At 43.5% G+C, this 22035-nt stretch overlaps 1 protein-coding gene across 1 annotated transcript in view; it reads right to left on the bottom strand.

Annotated features, from left to right (window-relative positions):
- The window catches only part of MRPS35 (mitochondrial ribosomal protein S35), a 157780-nt gene that overhangs the window by 80180 nt on the left and 55565 nt on the right, over window positions 1–22035 (bottom strand). The window contains exon 5 of the mRNA XM_029599983.1: window positions 20007–20146. Within this exon, the coding sequence (XP_029455843.1) occupies window positions 20007–20146 (140 nt within the window). The remainder of the gene's footprint in view (window positions 1–20006; window positions 20147–22035) is intronic.

Here is a 22035-nt window from a genome sequence, read left to right as displayed (position 1 = left end):
GGTATTGTTGCACCAGGAAGTGGACCCTTGGCCTAGTGCAGGATTGGTAGGCTCCCTGGTCGGACCCAGAGAGCGCCTGCCACAAGGAGGCGGAGCAGAAGAGGATACAGAGGCAGGCTGGAGCTTCGCCACTAGCAACCCTAGGTACCCCCGGGTTGAGCCCCTGGGTACCTGGGCCACCTGGTCTTAGGTGGGCCTCGCAGGATCTACTTGATAGGAAGTTCAAGGGTGTGCCCACCACGATCAAGGGTGCACAGTCGATACTTAGGCCGGAAGTCCTGGGTGCCTGAGAAGGCCAGAAGAATGTCTCTGGAATGTATAGCAAGGATCAAGGCCAGGTTCAAGGAAGCATGGTCAGCCAATGCGAGGGTCAGAGCCAATAATCAGTCCATGGATAGTCAGGCAAAGCAGAGGTCAAGTTCCAGGAGGCAGTCAGACGTGGTCAAGTTCAGGCAGAGGTCAGTTCCAGGCAGCATGCAGACGTGGTCATAGAAGCAGGCAGAAGATCAGAGGCAGGCAGCGGTCAAACTTAGTCAAGGAAAGCTGAGGTCAGTACCGAGAAGACAGTCCGAAGGTACTACCTGGGGAGATGAGGAGACAAAGGACACTGGAACAGAAGGACGCTGGACAAAGGCTGGAACAAGACTGGAAAACAGAGGCAAACTAGAAACACTCATGGTGTTGACGCGATTGCCAAGGCAGGGATCAAGGGAATGAGCCCTGCCTAATATACTGCAAGCTAGTGACATCGGGGAGCAGCGGATCCGGGTTTCCTGCGCTTGGGTTTTTAAATGGGATGATGCTGGCTGCACACGCGCCTAGGGGGCGGGGCCGAGGAGCAGGAAGACGCGGCGCCCCAGCGGGAGCTCCGTTGTGAGGCCTGGTCGGGCGAAGGCGAGTGGGGAAGCCAGGCACACCGCGAACTGGCTGAGGTCGCAGAGGCGGTGAGCCCGGTGCTGGTGGATGGAGTAGCTGCGGAAGCGGCCGGGGAGCACAACAGGTATGTTCCCAACATCCCCTTCAGTAAACACCAAGGCAAATAATTCATTCAGTTTTTCTGCTATTTTCTTGTCCTCCTTGAGTGACTTTCGCTCAGTTGGCTCCCTCACAGGCCTTTTGCTTTGAATGTACTTGAACAAGTTTTTATTATTAGTTTTGCCTCTCTGGCAAGCTTCTTAAATTCTCTCTTGGCCTGTTTTACATCTAATTTGCCAGTGCTTATACTCTCACCTATTTTCTTTATTTTGATCTGCTTTCAGCTTTACCTGTCTGTTTCACCTCACCATTAAACCATGCTGGCAGTTATTTGGTCTTTTGGCCTTTATTAATCCATGGAATATATTTTATCTGTGCTTCCAAGATGGTATTTTTAAATATCCAGGCCTCATGAAAACAACCTCTGCAATTACTCCTTTATTTTATTTCTAATTTCTTCATTCTGTCATAGTCTCCCTTTTTGAAGTTATATGCTATTGCAGTAATTTTACTTAATGTCCTCCCCTCCAGTGATTATGACAACACAGCCCTGATTTCATGGGGGAGGTCTCAGAGGAGAGGGGAAAAAAATTTAACAAGTAAGACTAAATTTCTCTTTCCTTATCATCCAGTTCAGATGCATGGGAAGTAGCCAAGCCTATACCAATGTGAGTGAGAAGCAGCCAGTACAGCCTTGAGAATGCCTGTCCCAAAGGCTGCATCTTCCTTGGCGTGTACATCCAACCTATAATGTTTAGTGAATAAATAAAAGAAAACTAAGTGGCTGCCTTACAAATTTCCACTGGATCAAGGGCTGTAGCCTCTGCGAAGAGCAAGCCTGAGCCCTTGTAGAATGAGCATGAATAGCCTCCAGACCCTGCTGACCCTTCAGCAAATAAGTTGAGGAAATTAGCTTCTTAATTCATCTGGACAAAAATAATTTGGAAGCTGCCTCACACTTGTAAGGCCCCCCAAAAAGAACAAACAACCTGTCAGACTTCCGAAAGGAATTAGTTACTTAGATGCCCAAGGACAGGGGTGGACAGTTCCGGTCCTCGAGGGCCACAAAGCAATCTGGTTTTCAGGATATCCCTAATGAATATGCATGAGAGAGATTTGCATGCATTCTGCCTCAGTTGTATGCAAATCTATGTCATGCATATTCATTAGGATATCCTAAAACCTAGACAGGTTTGTGGTCCTCGAGGACTGGAATTGCCCACCCCTGCCCAAGGAGGACATGAAAAACATCCAAGAAAAAGAAAATCTATCTTTACCCTAACATTCTTCCTCCGAGAATGCCGGAACAGAGATCGCCTGATTTAGATTAAAGGCTGAAATGACCTTACGAAAGAAAGACCGTACCAATCAGAAAGAAACAAACTCTTTGGAAAACACTAAGTAAGGATTTCTGCAAGATAACGCCTGCAATTCTGAGATACAATTGGCAGAACAAATGGCCACCAGAAATACTGTTTTCAACAATAGATCCTTAAAAGATATATGCTTAAGAGGCTTGAAGGGGGGAACCCATCAGTTCTCAAAGAACAAGATAAAGGTCCTACTGGAGGACTAGGGCCCTAAAGAGGGGGAATATGATTAACTGCATGAAGGAGGCAAGACATTCAAAACTACCAATGTCTCCTGGATCCATCATCACTAACAGGAAACAGCTGCTACCTGAACTTTCAGGGAATTAATTTATTTTTATTAATTTATTTCAAAAGTATTATAACCAGTGCCCTTCAAGTTCAGGTCAGGGAACATGTACAAATTAAGAGCTAGGCTCTTGATCAAGCCTCTCTGCAGGAAGGTTAAGAAAGGAGAGATATCCGCTCACTAGGGCGAAACTGAAAAATCCCCTCAGCAATATGAAATAAATGCCAGATCCGAACACAAGCCAAACAAAGTGGAATTCTTACTTATGTTGAATAGGGTAGAAATCACTTCTGAAGCGTACCCCTTCCTGTGCAATTGTGATCTTTCAAGGGCCAGAATGGAGTTGGATCTTCCTTGAAAATTGGACCTTAGTGTAAAAGGGCTTCTAGCTCTGAGGAGTTACAGAGGAGCACCAAGCTATAACCTTGTCAGGTCTGCATACTATGTCTTCTTGGCCAATCAGAGCCACTAGAATGTCCAATGTCCCTCTATTCACCTCAAGATCCTGCCTATTAAAGGCCAGGAAGAAAATAAGAGGTTAGGGATAGCTCCCTGGGTCCCCCTTCCCTACCAGGTCTCCTTAATGCATAGACGTTTTGCTGCAAAATACATAAAAAATTAAGAGGCGACAACAAAAATGCTGCTTCTCTGGTTGTAGCTGCCTCTCTCTCTCCTAAGATTTTTTTTTTTTTGTCAATAACTTTAATCAGGAGCCAGAGGCAGCTAAATAAATAGGAGAGAAAGCAAGAAAAGAAAGGGGTGTCCTCAAGGGGAATCATCCCCCCCCCCCTCAGATAGCCTGTTACCCCCAAAGCTCAATCAGGCCCAAAAGAGACGTGGGAGCCAGCTAAGAGGGGTCATTCAACCTGGCCCAAAATGCCCAACTAGGGAACTAATAAAGCACTGTTACCCTAAGAGCCAAAACCTGCTCAGCCACAGAAACAGTGACAATTGTTAACCTATGAACAAAGCTGCTAATACATACTACCAGTTGAGGCTGCAGGCCCAACCTGGGGGATGAGATCCTGCTGTACTAATCCCATGTGCGCTGCTATATGCTGGAGACAGAGAATAGTGGCAATTGCTTATGCTGCACCATCCTATCTACCAACAGTGTCACTGAAAAAGACTGTGTCCTCTATCTCTGTCTGCTAGTAGGGTGGTATAAACCCACATGTCTGGACTGGTCTAGCAGGATGATAAGGAATAGCTAACTGAAATACTTTCGCTGGTCCTTTTAAAAGGTATCGTAACCTATTAAGGATACAGTTTTCTCCATGACCATCACATCTACTAGAACTGTACAATATTACTAACATAAAAGTTTCTGGGTTCAATCAAATTACACAAGGAAAGTCATTAAAAGCTGATTTTTCATTCCAATTTTTACTTTATTCTGGAGGTGATATTAATGTTTAATGATTTTAAAGCTCCTCCTTCTTAGCTGCATCCACATCTTGAATTTAAGAGAAGCAGGGTTCTATTTACTTAAACCTCATATAGGCATCACATTTATAAATGAATATAATATGAACAAATGTCCTCTGAGCCACCTAGGAAGGATGTCTGAGTGGAAATAGAGGGGAAAAAAAGACCAAAAAAATAAGGTCTGAACTAAAAAATAGTCTAAATGCCTTGGGACAGGGACTCCATGCTCCATCTCTTTGTTGAAATGTAAACTGTGCTCTCTTAAGGGATCTGGACTATAAAGTAATATACATAAAATAAGTAGAAATAGTCTACAGCAAGAATATCAACTTAACATACATTCTTAATTCTAGATGTTCCTAATCCTATACCAGATTATAAAACAAACAAGAAAATCACTGTGAACCGCGAAGATGTAGTAGGCCAGATTGACATACTAAAGAGTAGCAGATCACCTGGACCTGATGAAATGTATCCCAAAGTTCTGAAGCAACTCAAAAATAAAATTCCAGATCTATTAGTTTAAATTTGTAATCTATCATTAAAAGCACCCATTGTACCTGAAGACTGGAGGGTGGCCAAAGTAACCCAAATATTTAAAAAGGACTCCAGGGGCGATCCGGGAAATTATAGACCAGTGAGCCTTACTTCAGTGCCAGAAAAATAGTGGAACCTATTATGAAGATCAAAATCACAGAGCATTTAGAAAGACATGATTTAATGGAACACAATCAACATGGATTATCCAAGGGAAGTCTTGCCTTACAAATCTGCTTCATTTTTTTGAAGGGTTTAATAACCATGTGAATAAAGGTGAACCGGTAGATGTAATTTATTTGTATTTTCAAAAGGGTTTGACAAAGTCCCTCATGAGAGGCTTCTAAGAAAACTAAAAATTCATGGGATAGGAGGCGATGTCCTTTCGTAGATTACAACTGGTTAAAAGACAGAAAACAGAGAATAGGATTAAATGGTTAATGGAAAAGGGTAAACAGTGGAGTGCCTCAGGGATCTGTACTTGGACCGGTGCTTTTCAATATATGTATAAATGACCTGGAAAAGAATACGACGAGTGAGGTTATCAAATTTGCAGATGATACAAAATTATTCAGAGTAGTAAAATAACAAGCGGATTGTGATAAATTGCAGGAGGACCTTGCGAGACTGGAAGATTGGGCATCCAAATGGCACATGAAATCGTAGTCTCAGTGTGTTATGGAAGTCAAAAAAGCAAACAATATTAGGAATTAGAAAGGGAATGGTGAATAAAACAGAAAATGTCATAATGCCTCTGTATCGCTCCATGGTGAGACCGCACCTTGAGTACTGTGTACAGTTCTGGTCACCGCATCTCAAAAAAGATATAGTTGCACTGGACAAGATACAGAGAAGGGCGACCAAAATGATAAAGGGGATGGAATAGCTCGCTTTGAGGAAAGACTAAAGAGGTTAAGGCTGTTCAGCTTGGAGAAGAGATGGCTGAGGGGGTATTTGATAGAGGTCTTTAAAATCATGAGAGGTCTAGAATGGGTAGATGTGAATTGGTTATTTACTCTTTCAGATAATATAAGGACTAGGGGACACTATGAAGTTAGCAAGTAGCACATTTAAAACTAATCAAAGCTCTGGAATTTGTTGCCAGAGGATGTGGTTAGTGCAGTTAGTGTAGCTGGGTTTAAAAACGGCTTGGATATGTTCTTGGAGGAGAAGTCCATTAATTGCTATTTATCAAATTGACTTATTTATTTATTTATAGTTTTTATATACCGGGAGTTCCTGTATACAATAGCCTCCTGTATACAATAGCCTCCTGTATACAATAGCCTCTGCTATTACTGGCATCAGTAGCATGGGATCTACTTAGTATTTGGGTTCTTGCCAGGTCCTTGTAGCCTGGTTTGGCCACTGTTGGAAACAGGATGCTGGGCTTGTTGGACCCTTGGTCTGACCCAGTATGGCAATTTCTTATGTTCTTAAGCAATGCTATCAACAATTAAAATAAAATATTATGAATTAGAATTCTTAAAATAAGACATTGAAATAGATACATATATTTATAAACAGTAAAATAAATACACCAAAGTAACTAAAATTAAACCTCCAAATGTACTGAGGTCTATATTCAAAAGCATTTAGCCATATAACTCAGATGTTATCCAGCTAAATTAAGATTTGGGCACTTATCTGGCTAAATTCTATGGGCCGGATTTTAAAAGGATTTACGCGTGTAACCGGGTCTATGCACCGGGCCTATTTTAAAAAGGCCCGGCGACGCACGTAAAACCCCGGGATGCGTGTAAGTCCCGGGGCCCGATGCCTCCGACAGAGCAGCCATTGCCGCTCTGTTGGAGGATCATGTGCCGGCAGGCGCAAAAGGTAAGATAAACATTTTGGGGGGTGGGAAGGTCAGGTTAGAGAGGAGGGAACGGGGGAAGGCAGCGCGGCTCGGCGTGTGCAAGGTGCAGAATTGTGCACCCCGTTGCACGCACCGACCCCTGATTTTATAACTTGCGCGCTCCTACAAGTTATAAAATCGGGCTTACATGTGCACGTGTCGGGTAGCACGCGCACATGTAGGCCACACACGCTCCTTTTAAAATCTACCCCTATATGACTAATAAGCTAAGTTAGGGCATTCAGAGTGCGTAATTGGGAGGAGTTGAGTTATCCGGCTAAATAACTTGGCTAACTCCGATATTCAAACTTAGCCCGCTACGTCTGGTTGGGCCGAAGAGCTGTCATAAATTTAACCGAATAAGGTTAACTGGCTAACTTTAAGATAACTGGCTATATCTGTACTACTGAATATACCTTCAAATTTAGTTCGATAAAAACTTTGCTATCTGGACAGTGACTGAATATGGACCTCATCATTATTATTATTTATTCTATTTATATTCTGTTTTTGGCACTTCAAAGTGGATTACATGGAACAAAGGTAAATAAAATGTCTAAATAGATTCAGAAATAAATATTGTAGGTATTTCCCTATCCCTGGCTAGGGGACATAAAAATACCTGACTATTTGAAATATATCTAAAACCGATCAACAAGATACAAACCACATTAAGTTATTTAATCTGAATTATATTTAAGATGCTATTTTTAAATATCTGATATTATCTACCTTATAAATGGCCTGTGACCGACGGCCCGCAAATGCGCAGTAGAGCGCAGCTCTACTGCGCATGTGCGGGCAAGGATGTCGATCAGAAAAAAAAATGGCGGTGGGGCCGCAGGAGCGGGAGGAGAAGCAGCGGCGCCGCTGCTTCTCCTCCCCAGATCTGCCGGCAGATCTCGGGGGGGGGTGTCACTCCCGCGCCCCCCCCCCCCCCCGAGATCTGCCGGCAGGAGCGGGAGGAGAAGTAGCGGCACCGCGCGCGCGCGGTGCCGCTACTTCTCCTCCCCAGATCTGCCGGCAGATCTCGGGGGGGTCACTGCCGCGCGCGCGGGAGTGACCCCCCCCGAGATCTGCCGGCAGATCTCGGGGGGGTCACTGCCGCGCGCGCGGGAGTGACCCCCCCCGAGATCTGCCGGCAGGAGCGGGAGGAGTTAGTGGAGCCGGGTGAGGGTTGCGGGAAGTCGCGCTTACGGCGCCGGGAGGAAATGGAGGTGGGTGAAGGGAGGGAGGGAGGGAGAGGGGGACTGAGTGAGTGGGAGGGAGGGAGAGGGGGACTGAGTGAGTGGGAGGCAGTGAGGGAGAGGGGGGACTGAGTGAGAGGAGAGGGAGGGTGGAGAGGAGTGGGTGGGGGAGGGGGGTGGTGAAGAGTGAGGGGAGAGAGAATGAGGGGGAGGTGAGAGACAGAGGGATGTAGCCCGTTTTAACGGGCTTTACGGCTTGTTAATCAATAAATGAAATGGTGTCTATATGAAGCAATCACAATAAAATGTATACAGCATTTTACAAATTCTAAGTAAAAATTTCAGGCATAAACTGATCAATCCAATTTGTTTATTTCCAACATTAAAAATTTCTTTTTAAACTTGCCTAAATTTTATTTTAATGTTGTTATAAACTTGATGTCTATTATATTTTTGCTTTAGAACACTTTGACATTGTTCTGGGAGCCATGAAAGTACAGAAATGGGCTAAGAACTAGGAAATTTAAAGTTAAGTCTTGCTTCAGCGATTGGCATGCCTTATAACCTTGGGGAAGTTACTTTTATTTCCCCTTGCCTTGGGTACCCATTTGCATCATCAGCTCTATTGGACAGGAATTCATTGTACCTGAATGTAATTAGTATCTAAATACATAATCCTAACCTGATAAGTAAGACTGCCTATAACTACAATAATGGTTCACTGTGTATTACTGGTATATAATAATACATAATTCATTCTAGGAGGAGAGATGGGAGTGGGATATTTCACTTTTTCAGACAAGAAAAACAGAAGGAAATTAAATTTTCTTATCTTTACTTCAGCTCATGATTGATTTGTATATGAAGTACCTTAATGCTTGTAAGAGTATCTCAAACATGACGACAGAGAGTAATTAGATTTGTCAAACAGGCTTTAAACATAAATTGACGTTGTTCACACAAATACATTGTGGTTAGGCATTAAAGTATGTGAAGAACATGTGAAGCAGACCCTGTTGGAAGGTTGTACATGTTTCAGTGCCAGCTCTGTGGTACACAGAGTACCTTCCAACACATATAGGCACTGCAAAACCATCTTTCACTAATCCAGACCCTTAGAATATGACACATACTAAAAACAAACAGCTCTGTGGACAAGTGCTTGACATTGCTTTAAGGAAAACTGAAAATATTTCTGTTCAAGCTTCACAATTGAATGCATTCAACCAACAAGTCCAGTGGATCTCAGTAATCTGAACATGAATACTGGAATCTGTTTGAGCAACTAAAATAAACATTTCCATGCCTCACTAAATACAGAAAGCCGCTAGTCTATTAAACTCTGGTTTACCAAAAACATTTCACTGTCAAAGAAAATCTGTTTTCGCCCAAGATTTGAAAAATATGAAAAAATAATACAACAGCTGTAAACTACACTGACAGTCAATTTAATTTATACAAGCAGTGTTAAAAATTGTCAGTCATATACTGATGTATGATTTTATTGACAAATGAACTGCCAAAAATTGTTAGCTGCAGCAGGAAACTGGTTTTAGAGTTGCACATTACCTATCATATTAGAAATATAGAACACAACAGCCAACAAGTACCCTATGGCCTAGCTAGTCTGCCCAATTTGTTTCTGTTTGCAATGCCATAGACAAATTGATCCTTGGCTTTCCCTTCATTTCTTTTCTACTAACGATCCTCTATGTTTATGCCGGGCTTTCTTAAATTTTCCACCACCTCCATTGGGAGGCTGTTCCATTGGCCACCACCCTTTCTGTGAAGAAGCATCATCTAATGTTATTCTTTAATCTAACTCCTTTGAGGCTCACATCTGTTACATTCTATGTATCTTGAACTAATAGTGGGCCCTTGGGTCGTGGCGAGTGAAGACTCTGCTCACAGGGAGGAGCCCTGTGGACCCTTACCACAACAGGCAAGGTCTCAGCAGTGATGGACAACAGAGGAAACAACTTTATTATACATTCAATGGTGATCCGAGGAGCGGATCAATAGAGTCAGTCCCGAGAGAGTGACCTGCAGCTGGTCGGTCCGAATAGTAATCCTCAGCATGGAGTAATCCGGTGAATACCTTCTCTAGGTGAAGCTTGTGCTGGCAACTCCGGTAGTGATCCGCAGCGCAGGGTAGGCCGGAAGTCAATGGGAAGTTGCACAAGACTGGAGGGATCTGGTAGTGGCCCGCAAACAGGGTAACCCAAGGATCTGTGCCACAAAGGTAGAAGAGCAGGTTCTGTACTCACACTGGTACTGTGGAAGTAAATGGAGGATCAGGCACAGAAGAGGTCCGAACAAGAACAGCAAGGGTCATCTGAGGACGATGGAGGAACTCACTGGAACAGAGAAACAGAAAGTAATGGCTCTCTGAGGAGCAGATAGCCCTGAGTGTGGCCAGGCCCCTGAGGAGCGATCACCTAGGTCACCTAGTAGAATAGTGAGATGGAGTCCCAGTGAGGCGGAAATAGCAGGACAGGAATCCTTGCTAACTTGTATAGCAAGAGGTCAGCTGAGCTTAAGTATGGTAAGTAGATGACATCATGTGGTGGGGTCGCCCCCGAGGTTGCCGCCATGACACGTTTAAGAAGGGGGCAGGCGCTCGTGCCTTAGGTAACCCCGGATGTAAGATGGCTGCTGGGAGCGCCTATGCCGTCCCGGGCATGCCATGAGGGTTGGCGTGTGGAAGCGGAGGCCGCCATTCTCCTCAGACTCAGAGCTGCATAGAGAAAGGAGGTGAACAGCAAAGGTCGCAGCCGCCTGCGACCGACGGGTGCAACAGTACCCCCCTTCTTAGGGCCCCTCCCAGGGGGTTTCGGCTTCCTAGGATGAGCTCGGTGGAAGTGATGTAGCATCTCTTTGTCCAGTATGTTAGCAGCAAGTTCCCAGCTGTTTTCCTCCGGTCTGTATCCTTCCCAAGAAATGAGGTACTCCCAGTGCTTTCCTCTTTTACGGACATCCAGTATGTCATCCACCTTGTATGCGATGTCATCTTTAGCATCAATGGGTTGTGGATCAGGTGTCTTATGAGAAAACTCAGAGGATGAGTGGTTTCAGGAGTGAAACATGGAAAGCCTTGTGTATTTTTTCATTGAGGGTGGCAACCTCAAGCTGTAAGTCAAAGATCCCAAACGTTGGAGGATGGTGAAGGGTCCAATGCATCACGGAGCGAATCGAACCAAAGGTAGCTTGACCTGGATATACTAGTACTGAGCCATACCTTATCTCTAGGCTTAAACTGGGGAGCTGCTTGATGATAAGCATCATAGAATCTTTTTCCTCATTGCCCAGCCTTCTGTAGAAGCTCCTTGGTCTGAGTCCAGAACTGATAAATCTCGTCAGCAGTAGCTTGAGCCGCCGGAGATGTACCAGTCAATGGTATGGGAAGTGGTGGAAGTGGCTGATGGCCATATACAATCTGAAATGGCATGGATCCTGTGGCGGATGCTGGATGCGAATTCAAGGCGAACTCAGGCCAGGGTAGTAACTCTGCCCAATCATTTTGCCTAGAGTTGACATAGGCACAGATGAACTGCTTAAGAGTCCTGTTCATTCTCTCCATTTGTCCATAGAATTGGGGGTGATATGCAGATGCCAAATCCAGAGAAATATCGAACTTTCGACACAGTGCCCTCCAGAACTTGGCGGTGAACCGGACTCCTTTGTTCGATACAATATGTTTCAGCATCCCATGTAAGCAAAAAATATGCCACACAAATAGCTTGGCTAATTCTGGGGTAGATGGCAGTCCCGGCAGAGCAACAAAGTGCACCATTTTCGAGAACCGGTCCACGGTAACCCATATCATATTGTTCTCACTAGAAGGAGGTAGATCGACCACGAAGTCGGTTGCAATATGCGTTCAGGGTTCATCAGGAATGGGCAAAGGCTGGAGCAGGCCTCAGGGACGACCAGCAGGAGGCTTGTGACTGGCGCAGGAGGTGCAGGATTCCATGTACGCTTGCACGCCTTTTCTCATAGACGGCCACCAATAGTATCGCTGTAGAGTAGCAAGGGTACGGGCTTGTCCTGGGTGGCCTGCTAACAGAGTCGTGAGCCCAATTCAACAGCTTCTTCCTTACAGACAGTAGAACCACCGTTTTACCTGCAGGAACTGAATGAGTAGCGGCCAGCTTTAACTTCTCAAAGTCAATTATGTGACGTGGTTCTTCTGGGGCATCATCAGGAGCGAAGGACCGGGAGAGAGCATCTGCCTGAACATTCTTCTCAGCAGGACGATATTTGAGCAGGAAGTTGAACCTGTTAAAAAACAGTGACCATCTAGCTTGGCGATGATTGAGCCTGTGAGCATGACTAAGATATTCCACATTCTTGTGGTCAGTGAACATGGTTATCTGATGTTGGGCACCTTCTAATCAGGGATGCCACTCTTCAAACGCTAGCTTGATGGCAAGCAGTTCCTTATCGCCGATGCCGTAATTCCTCTCTGCTGGTGAGAAGCGTCTCGAGAAGAACAAGCAGGGATGTAGAATGAGTGTATCGCTGTGCTGGCTAAGACGGCCCCAACGCTGACATCGGAGGCATCCACCTCGACAATGAATGGCTTGCGAGGATCAGGGTGGCGTAAACAGGGTTTCTGGAGGAAGGCCCTTTTGAGCAGTTGGAATGCAGAGATGGCCTCTGGAGACCAGTTTGAAGGGTTAGCCCCTTTTTTCGTCATAGCGGTGAGGGGTGCAGTCAAGGTAGAGTAGTCCTTGATAAAGGTGCGATAATAATTTGTAAAGCCAAGAAAGCAGCGTAGAGCTTTGATACCAGTTGGTTGAGGCCAGTCTTGTATGCTTGTCTTCTGGGCATGATGTACCCAAGGAATGGAACAGACTCTTGCTGAAAGGCCCACTTTTCAAGCTTTGCATACAGGCGGTTATCCTGAAGCTGCTGTAAAGTAGAAATGACATCAGTTTGGTGGGTTTGCATATCACAGGAAAAAATGAAGATGTCAACTAGGTAAACAATCACACATTGGTACAGTAGGTCACGCAAAATGTCGTTCATCATATTTTGAAATACGGCCAGGGCATTACAGAGGCCAAAAGGCAATACCAAATATTCGAAGTGGCCATCGCGAGTATTAAAGGCCATTTTGCACTCATCACCATGATGGATACTAATGAGATTGTAGACACCTTTTAGATCCAATTTTGTGAAAATCTTCGCCCCCATGGAGCTGGTCAAATAATTCTGAAATTAACGGTAAGGGATACCGGTCTTTGATGGTGATCTAGTTCAGACCTCTGTAGTCAATGCAAGGACAAAGGGATCCATCCTTCTTGCCAATGAAAAATAATCCGGCTCCTGCCAGAGATTTGGAGGGTCCAATAAACCCTTTCTGCAGATTTTCTTGGATATAAGCAGACATGGCCTCAGTTTCAGATAGGGAGAGTGGATAAACTCTTCCTCTGGGTGGCTCGGAATTGGGCTTTAAATTGATTGCAGTCAAAGGGTCTGTGTGGTGAAAGCACATCTGCAACTTGCTTTGAGAATACGTCTTGAAGGAAGCTTACTGTGGTGGTAGACCAGGAGGAGCGGAAGTAGTAGCCATACATGGCAGTGGAGTTATTTTCTTTAGACATCTATTATGGCAGTCAGGACCCCATTGAGATAGCTCCATAGATGACCAATTAAATTGAGGAGAGTGCTCTTGTAGCCAGGGTATGCCAAGCACTATAGGGTAGATGGTCTTTTCGAGAACCAGGAACATGATGGTCTCTGTATGCAAAGATCCCGTGCGGAGACAAACAGGCTGTGTCGTGATCGCAACTTCTCCAGGCAAGGGCTTGCTGTGAATGGACGAGAGGAGCAGGGGTGTGGGTACTGGATCAGTAGGAAGTTGTAGATGTTCAACCAATCTTTTGAGAATAAAGTTCCCACCTGCACCCGAGTCGACCAGGTCTAGAGTGGTGAATTTGAGAGGCCCAGAGATGATGGAAACAGAAAGAGTCAGTGGAGGAGAAGGAGCAGTTAACCTAGGAAGAGTCCTCCAGCGGATCCTAGGTCTGCGTGTTTCTCGGACAGATAGGGCAGGTTTGAACTGCATGGCCGGTCTTCCTGCAATACATGCACAGCCCATCTTTTTACGAAAGCGCCTCTCTTTGGCTGTCAGATGACTACGGCCTAATTGCATAGGTTCATCTTCTTCTTCAGGGATAAGTGCAGCCTGGACCAGAGTGGGCGGCAAATTTCGTGAATGGATACCACTGGTTACATGTTTCTTCAGAGGTTTTACCTCAGTTGAGCGTTCGCGTATACGGTGGTCAATTTGCCCAGCAAGTCTATCAGTGTGGGAGTCGGTTGGACCATTAGATGACCAAGGGGTTAAAGGGGGCTCTTAGGGAAGATAAGGCCATTGCAGAAAGACTAAATGAATTCTTTGCTTCCGTGTTTACTAATGAGGATGTTGGGGAGATACCAGTTCCGGAGATGGTTTTCAGGGGTGATGAGTCAAACGAACTGAACAAAATCACTGTGAACCTGGAAGATGTAGTAGGCCAGATTGACAAACTAAAGAGTAGCAAATCACCTGTACCAGATGGTATGCATCCTAGGGTACTGAAGGAACTAAAAAATGAAATTTCTGATCTATTAGATAAAATTTGTAACCTATCATTAAAATCATCCATTGTACCTGAAGACTGGAGGGTGGCCAATGTAACCCCAATATTTAAAAAAGGCTCCAGGGAAGATCCAGGTAACTATAGACCAGTGAGCCTGACTTCAGTGCTGGGAAAAATAGTGGAAACTATTCTCAAGATCAAAATCGTAGAGCATATAGAAAGACATGATTTAATGGAACACAGTCAACATGGATTTACCCAAGGGAAGTCTTGCTTAACAAATCTGCTTCATTTTTTTGAAGGGGTTAATAAACATGTGGATAAAGGTGAACCAGTAGATATAGTGTATTTGGATTTTCAGAAGGCATTTGACAAAGTCTCTCATGAGAGGCTTCTATGAAAACTAAAAAGTCATGGGATAGGAGGCGATGTCCTTTTGTGGATTACAAATTGGTTAAAAGACAGGAAATAGAGAGTAGGATTAAATGGTCAATTTTCTCAGTGGAAAAGGGTAAACAGTGGAGTGCCTCAGGGATCTGTACTTGGACAGGTGCTTTTCAATACATATATAAATGATCTGGAAAGCAATACGACGAGTGAGGTTATCAAATTTGTGGATGATACAAAATTATTCAGAGTAGTTAAATCACAAGCGGACTGTGATACATTACAGGAGGACCTTGCAAGACTGGAAGATTAGGCATCGAAATGGCAGATGAAATTTAATGTGGACAAGTGCAAGGTGTTGCATATAGGGAAAAATAGCCCTTGCTTTAGTTACATGATGCTAGGTTCCATATTAGGAGCTACCACCCAGGAAAAAGATCTAGGCATCATAGTGGATAATACTTTAGTCGTCAGCTCAGTGTGCTGCAGCAGTCAAAAAAGCAAACAGAATGTTAGGAATTATTAGGAATGGTTAATAAAATGGAAAATGTCATAATGCCTCTATATGGCTCCATGGTGAGACCGCACTTTGAATATTGTGTACAATTCTGGTCGCTGCATCTCAAAAAAGATATAGTTGCGATGGAGAAGGTACAGAGAAGGGCAACCAAAATGATAAAGGGGATGGAATAGCTCCCCTATGAGGAAAGGCTGAAGAGGTTAGGGCTATTCAGCTTGGGGAAGAGACGGCTGAGGGGGAATATGATAGAGGTCTTTAAGATCATGAGAGGTCTTGACCTAGTAGATGTGACTCGGTTATTTACACTTTCAAATAATAGAAGGACTAGGGGGCATTCCATGAAGTTAGCAAGTAGCACATTTAAGACTAATCGGAGAAAGTTCTTTTTCACTCAACGCACAATAAAGCTCTGGAATTTGTTGCCAGAGGATGTGGTTAGTGCAGTTAGTGTAGTTGGGTTCAAAAAAGATTTGGATAAGTTCTTGGAGGAAAAGTCCATTATCGGCTATTAATCAAGTTTACTTAGGGAATAGCCACTGCTATTAATTGCATCAGTAGCATGGGATCTTCTTAGTGTTTGGGTAATTGCCAGGTTCTTGTGGCCTGGTTTGGCCTCTGTTGGAAAAAGGATGCTGGGCTTGATGGACCCTTGGTCTGATCCAGCATGGCAATTTACATTGAGGATCACCAAATTCTGTTCCCTAATCAATATGGATTTCGCAAAGCATTAAGCACCGAAATATTACTCCTTTCACTTACAGACTTCCTCCTCACAGGCATTGATAAAGGTCACGCTTACTTATTAATCCTTCTCGACCTTTCGGCTGCATTCGATACAGTCAACCACCACATCCTCCTAAATCAGCTGGCAAACATCGGCGTCACAGGCACAGTACTGGCCTGGTTTAAAACCTTCCTGGAGAACAGAGGATTCAAGGTCAAAATTCATAATAAAGAATCCCACTACTATCCATCCTCTCTCGGGGTTCCTCAGGGCTCCTCCCTCTCACCCACGCTCTTTAAATGTTTACCTTCTCCCACTCTGCCAATTGCTAACTAAACGAAACCTGAAACATTACCTATTCGCAGACGATGTACAGATTGTGATCCCTGTAAAAGAATCCATTAATAAAACATTAGAATTCTGGGACAGCTGCCTACTAGAGATCAAATACCTCCTTCCCAGTCTAAATCTAATCCTCAATGCTTCAAAAACTGAATTCTTGCTTATATCCCCGGAAAACAACATCATCACTTCAAACCCACCAGCCAAACTTCAAACCTCTCACGTAAGAGACCTTGGAGCTATCATAGACAACCGTCTTAACCTAAAATCATTCATCAACCAAACTACCAAAGATTGTTTCCACAAATTACATGTCCTTAAAAGAATTAAGCCACTCTTCCACTCTCAGGACTTCAGAACAATTTTACAAGCAATAACCTTCTCTAAGATAGATAATTGTAACTATTTTATTAGGACTCCCTGCATCCCATACCAAACCACTACAGATGGTTCAGAATACAGCAGCCAGAATCCTGACAAACTCTAGGAGAATTGACCACATCTCCCCAATTCTCACAAAACTTCATTGGCTGCCAATACACTACAGAATCATGTACAAGGCCATCACCACCATTTACAAAGTCATCCATCACCACGCTCCACTCAACTTACAAATTCCTTTCAAAAAACATACCTCCTCCAGACCCATTAGAGAGTCTTATAATCACTTCATGTTCCTCACGCCATAACCTTTCAACACAAATCCCTCAAAGACAGAGCATTCTCAACAGCAGGACCACCTCTATGGAACTCCATCCCATCTGACCTGCGACAGGAACCATGCCTACCAACGTTCAGGAAAAGGCTGAAAACATGGCTTTTTAAAAAAGCTTATCCAGACCTCAACTGATCCTTACCTTCCAGCCACTTATTATCAGACATTACAAACACTTTGTTAACAATCTCCTTCACTACATCAATTCTACTTCACTGTAATTAATTTTGCATCATTGTAAATAATTTGCTTTCAGTTAATCTCCTTCTTCTTCTCTCCCCTCAGCTCCCAGTTGTGCACTTCCCTGTTTTAATGTAACTGCAATTTTCTAACAATGCACTTGTTATAATTTGTAGTTCTCTGTATATCTCACACCCTGTTTATTGTAAACCGGCATGATGTGATACCTGTCATGAATGCCGGTATAATAAAAACACTAAATAAATAAATAAATAAATAACATCCAAAACAAATCAAGACAATTATTTTTCATTCAATGCACAATTAAGCTCTGGAATTCATTACCAGAAGATGTGGTTAAGGCAGTTAGCATAGCTGGGATTAAAAAGGTTTTGGATAAGTTCTTGGAGAAGTCCATAAACTGTTATAAACCAGACTTAAGAAACAGCCACTGTTTATCACTGAATGATAGCAGCATGGGATCTATTTAATATTTGGGATATTGCCAGATGGTTGCAACCTGGATTGACCACTGTTGGAAATAGGCTTTGGGCTTGATAGACCCAGGATGGCAATTCTTGTGTCTTATGTCATTCTCAGACTCAGAGTCTGTATAGATATGTTTCATTATTTTTTTAAGTAATTCTGCATTTCTGGCTCATCAATTATCAATTTTAGTTTAACAGCATTATTTCAATCAATGTAAAATTGATTTGCATACACTGCCTTCATTGTACGCAATTTTCTCTCATGCACATTCATTGTGGATATCCTAAAAAATAGACTAGCTGGGTGTGTCCCAAGGCCTAGGTGGAGAACAGTAATTTAAATGTTAGTTATGAGTTTCTGAATTATAATCTAAGAGTGTAATTTTATAACACCGCAGGTAAATGATGTGGCAACTATGTGCATAAGTAACACCAATTTTCAAACAGAACTTCTGCACATAAGTTCATTTTGAAAAGCAAAAATAAACCAGCAAACTCAAACATACAAAGTAACAGCTACTCTTTGCAATGTGCATGTAGCTTGCTTTTTAAAATCAAAAGTATGCAAACAAACCGAGACTCTGCCTGAATCTTGTTCCCTTGAATGCTTATTTTTCATTTGGATAAAAATGCACGAAAAGCAGGATATGTGCATACTTTTATGTGCACAACCCTCAGATATTATGATAACCTGTGTTTTATGGGTGTAAATGGCTTTGAAATTTAATCTTCAAAAGTCTAAATATTATCTGGCTCAATGTGGCCCGGTGTTCAATGCAGTGTATTGCTACTGATTCAGATCCTTACATAAGTTTCTTAATAAACCTATACTTTTAAAACAAAAGCTTGACAAATGAGGCACTTTCCTTAATATACACAATATACCCTAATCAGAGTGCCTTACAATAACTAATGAACTATATACACATTGTGATAGAGAAAAGATAGTGAATGTGAATAGACAGGACGATGTAATATCGGCGCAAGGAAACCGGGCACTCCTGATTGAGCACTCACTCTCAAGGCATGCCGACGCATTTCTCTAGGACGCCCAATGTAATATTTAAAATGAATTGCTGCGGTAAAAATGAGGCACTAGGGGAAATTGTGTGCCCCTAGTGCCTCCTCAGCAGTGGGCGCCCAGGAGAGGTAGCTGTCAACGGGTTAGGAAAATGGATGCTCATTAACTGAGCCAAAATTTATTTTTTATTTATTTATTTTTTTTTTTTTAAAGAGTTCTCCTTTTTTGGTTCCTCCAACTTAATAAACGCCATGATATTAAGTTGGAGAAATTTCAGAAAAGCAGTATTTTCTGCTTTTTTTGTAAACGTTTTGGGCTCCTCACGAATTAATGCCTGCTCCGCAGAAGCGTTAATGTTTGAGGGTAAAAATGTGTGTGTCGGGCGTATATTATTTTTTTGCATCAGAGAGCTAATAGCCTCATCAACAAGAACTTACATGTGATGAGCGCCATTAGCTATGTGCTTGGTTGGATGCACTAACCCCCGTTTTGCATCGGGGGTTATGGACGCATGTCCAATTGCATATTGAGCTGTGTGCTGCAGCCAGCACATAGTATTGGATTGTCCTGAGAGTGATTAATGCAGGGCAATTATCCCATTGGCTACGCAAATATGAATAAGTATTGTTTTCAATCTTGAAGACAGTTAATGGGGAGGCCTCCTGAATATCTGATGGGAAGTTATTCAACAAAAAAAGGGGGCAAGAACATAAGAAGAAGCCAATTTAGTCTGGGAGCTATGTAGAAGAGTCAGACAAGGAGTGAAGACAGAGGAAAGAACCATAATAGGACACTGAGAACTAATGGGGATAAGATATATGGATACTTTTTAACATAATGGCAAGTAATTTCAAGAGGAGCCAGTGCAGAGACAAGGGTAATGATATCAAATAAGAATGGCATGGGAGACAGAGGAACATGAGCTGCAACATTCTGAACCAGATGGAAGGGCTGGAAAGGGGAATCAAGGAGAACAGCCGGGCATAAGAACATAACAAATTGCCATGCTGGGTCAGACCAAGGGTCCATGAAGCCCAGCAGAAAAGGTGGGGGAAATATCCGAGCCTGCAGGAGATGACATGCTTCAAGAATGAGATAGAATAGATTTTAGAGCTAGAATAGTTCTGGAAGCAGAAAGCATTGGCAATGTTGGAGACATGAGTATAAAGACAAAGAGCAGGATCAATGGTAACACTCAAACCTTTAGCTGACGTAGAGAAGGCGAGTGCATGATAGTCTAACAAAAGGAAAACTAGAGGAGGGAAAAGAAGTTGTGGCTGCAGCTTTGAAGAACAGCACTTCAGTTTTAGAGGGGTTTAATATAAAGAATCTAGAATGCAACCATGTGGATACAGCCAATAGACCATTTATACTTGAAGCCAATGTACCACTTACCGTTAAGTTCACTATTCTTGCTTTGGGGTTGCGAATAGATAGCCCTGCTGAAACATAATCTACAGTCTCAATTTCAATAGGAAAATACTGTTCACATTTTTCATCGCTGTCTAATGCAGCTGGCCATTCTGTGCAGAAATCTGGAGTTAAGGAAAAACATGAAAAGATCACATTTGTTATAATGCTACAGCCACCTACCCAGTTTATGTATTATTTTGTGGTGGTCTAAATGCTACAAAGTAATGAGGATAATGTGCCATCCCTGTGTAAACAAGTTTGCTTACCGTAAACGTTGTTTCCGTAGATAGCAGAATGAATTAGCCATGCTGTCCTGGGATCTGTCAATCAGGTCCGGGAGGCGGAGCTTGACAAAGCAGAGGTTAGCTTTTTTGTCCCTCTGCGGCTGCGCGTGGGTTCCCGCGCAGGAAGTACAGATTCTCCTCAGTCTGTGATTAAGCAGTAATGGTTGAATGATATTGGTGATTGCCAGGGAGGAGGGTGGGTCAGCATGGCTAATTCATTCTGCTATCTACGGAAACAACGTTTACGGTAAGCAAACTTGTTTTTTCCCGTCGATAGCAGGAATGAATTAGCCATGCTGTCCTGGGAGTCACAAGCTCCCCTCACGTTTAATTTATTTGTTCTTTTAACGTGTATTAGCTGGTGGCAATCACTTGGTGTCAGCTGTTGTGGACTGTAGGATTGTTTGACCTAACTGCGTGTCCGTTGAGACTTGCTGATCCAAGCAGTAATGTGCCGTAAACGTATGTAGGAAAGTCCATGTTGCCGCTTTGCATATGTCTATGGGCTGAACATGTTTGAGGTGTGCCCAGGAGGTGGAAAGGGCACGTGTTTGATGTGCTTTTGGCTTTTGAAGTAGAGGTATGTTCTGCTTGGTATAGCAGAACTGGATGCATTGTACTATCCAACTTGCTATAGTCCGTTTTGTGACCGGTATACCTGGTCTGTTAGAATCAAAGGACAGAAACAGTTGCGACGGTCGTGAAGAGTTCGACGTTCTATTCCTGTAATACGCTAGCGCTCGTTTGCAATCCAGGGTATGTAGTAATGCTTCGCGGGCACTGGCGTGTGGCTTTGGGAAAAAAATTGGCAGGTCAATAGTTTGATTAATATGAAACTGGGAGATGACCTTAGGTAGGAAAGATGGATGTGTTCTCAAGACTACCTTTTGATGGAAGAATTGTAGGTACGGTTCGTAGTATACTAGTGCCTGAAGTTCACTCACACGTCTCGTGGAAGTGATTGCGACCAGAAATACCACTTTCCAGGTTAGGTATTTAATATGTGCTGATTCCATGGGTTCGAATGGGGAATGCATCAATTGTTCCAAGACTATATTGATGTTCCACGGAACCGCTGGTTTCTTGGAAGGTGGTCTAATATGTAACATTCCTTTCAAGAAGGGAGCGAGAAGAGGATGAGCTGCTATTGTGACATTATTATAAGGTCTATGGTAGGCCGCAATAGCGCTCAAATGGACGCGAATAGAAGCTGTCGCTAATCCCGCCTCATAAAGGGTATGTAGATAGTCCAGCAACTGGTGTGGTGTACAATCCACCGGCGAGATGTGATGTAACGTACACCATGTGGTATATCTTCTCCACTTATAACTGTAGTTCAATCTATTGGAGGGTTTCCTGGATTCTAGAAGTATAAGTTGTGTCTTATGAGATACTTTCTGTTGTGTTAGTAACCACCTGTCAGTCTCCAGGCTGTCAAGTGGAGGGAAGAGTGTAGCGGATGAAGTAGGGTCCCCTGATCCTGAAAGAGAAGGTCCGAACGAGATGGGAGCCGGATCGGTTCTTCTTTGGAGAGGCGAAGGAGGTAACTGTACCATGGCTGACGTGGCCAGGCCGGAGCGATGAGTATCATTTGTGCCCTGTCGGCTATGCATTTTTGAATAGTTCTGGTGATGAGGGGAATGGGTGGGAAGGCATAAAGAAGGCCCTGTGACCACGGAATCAGAAAGGCATCCTGCGCTGTTCTGAGTGAACTTGGATGTATCGAG

Source organism: Rhinatrema bivittatum, chromosome 4, assembly GCF_901001135.1.
Source record: "Rhinatrema bivittatum chromosome 4, aRhiBiv1.1, whole genome shotgun sequence".
In the NCBI taxonomy this organism is placed as follows: Eukaryota; Metazoa; Chordata; class Amphibia; order Gymnophiona; family Rhinatrematidae; genus Rhinatrema; species Rhinatrema bivittatum.
This window is presented reverse-complemented; position numbering and strand designations above follow the sequence as displayed.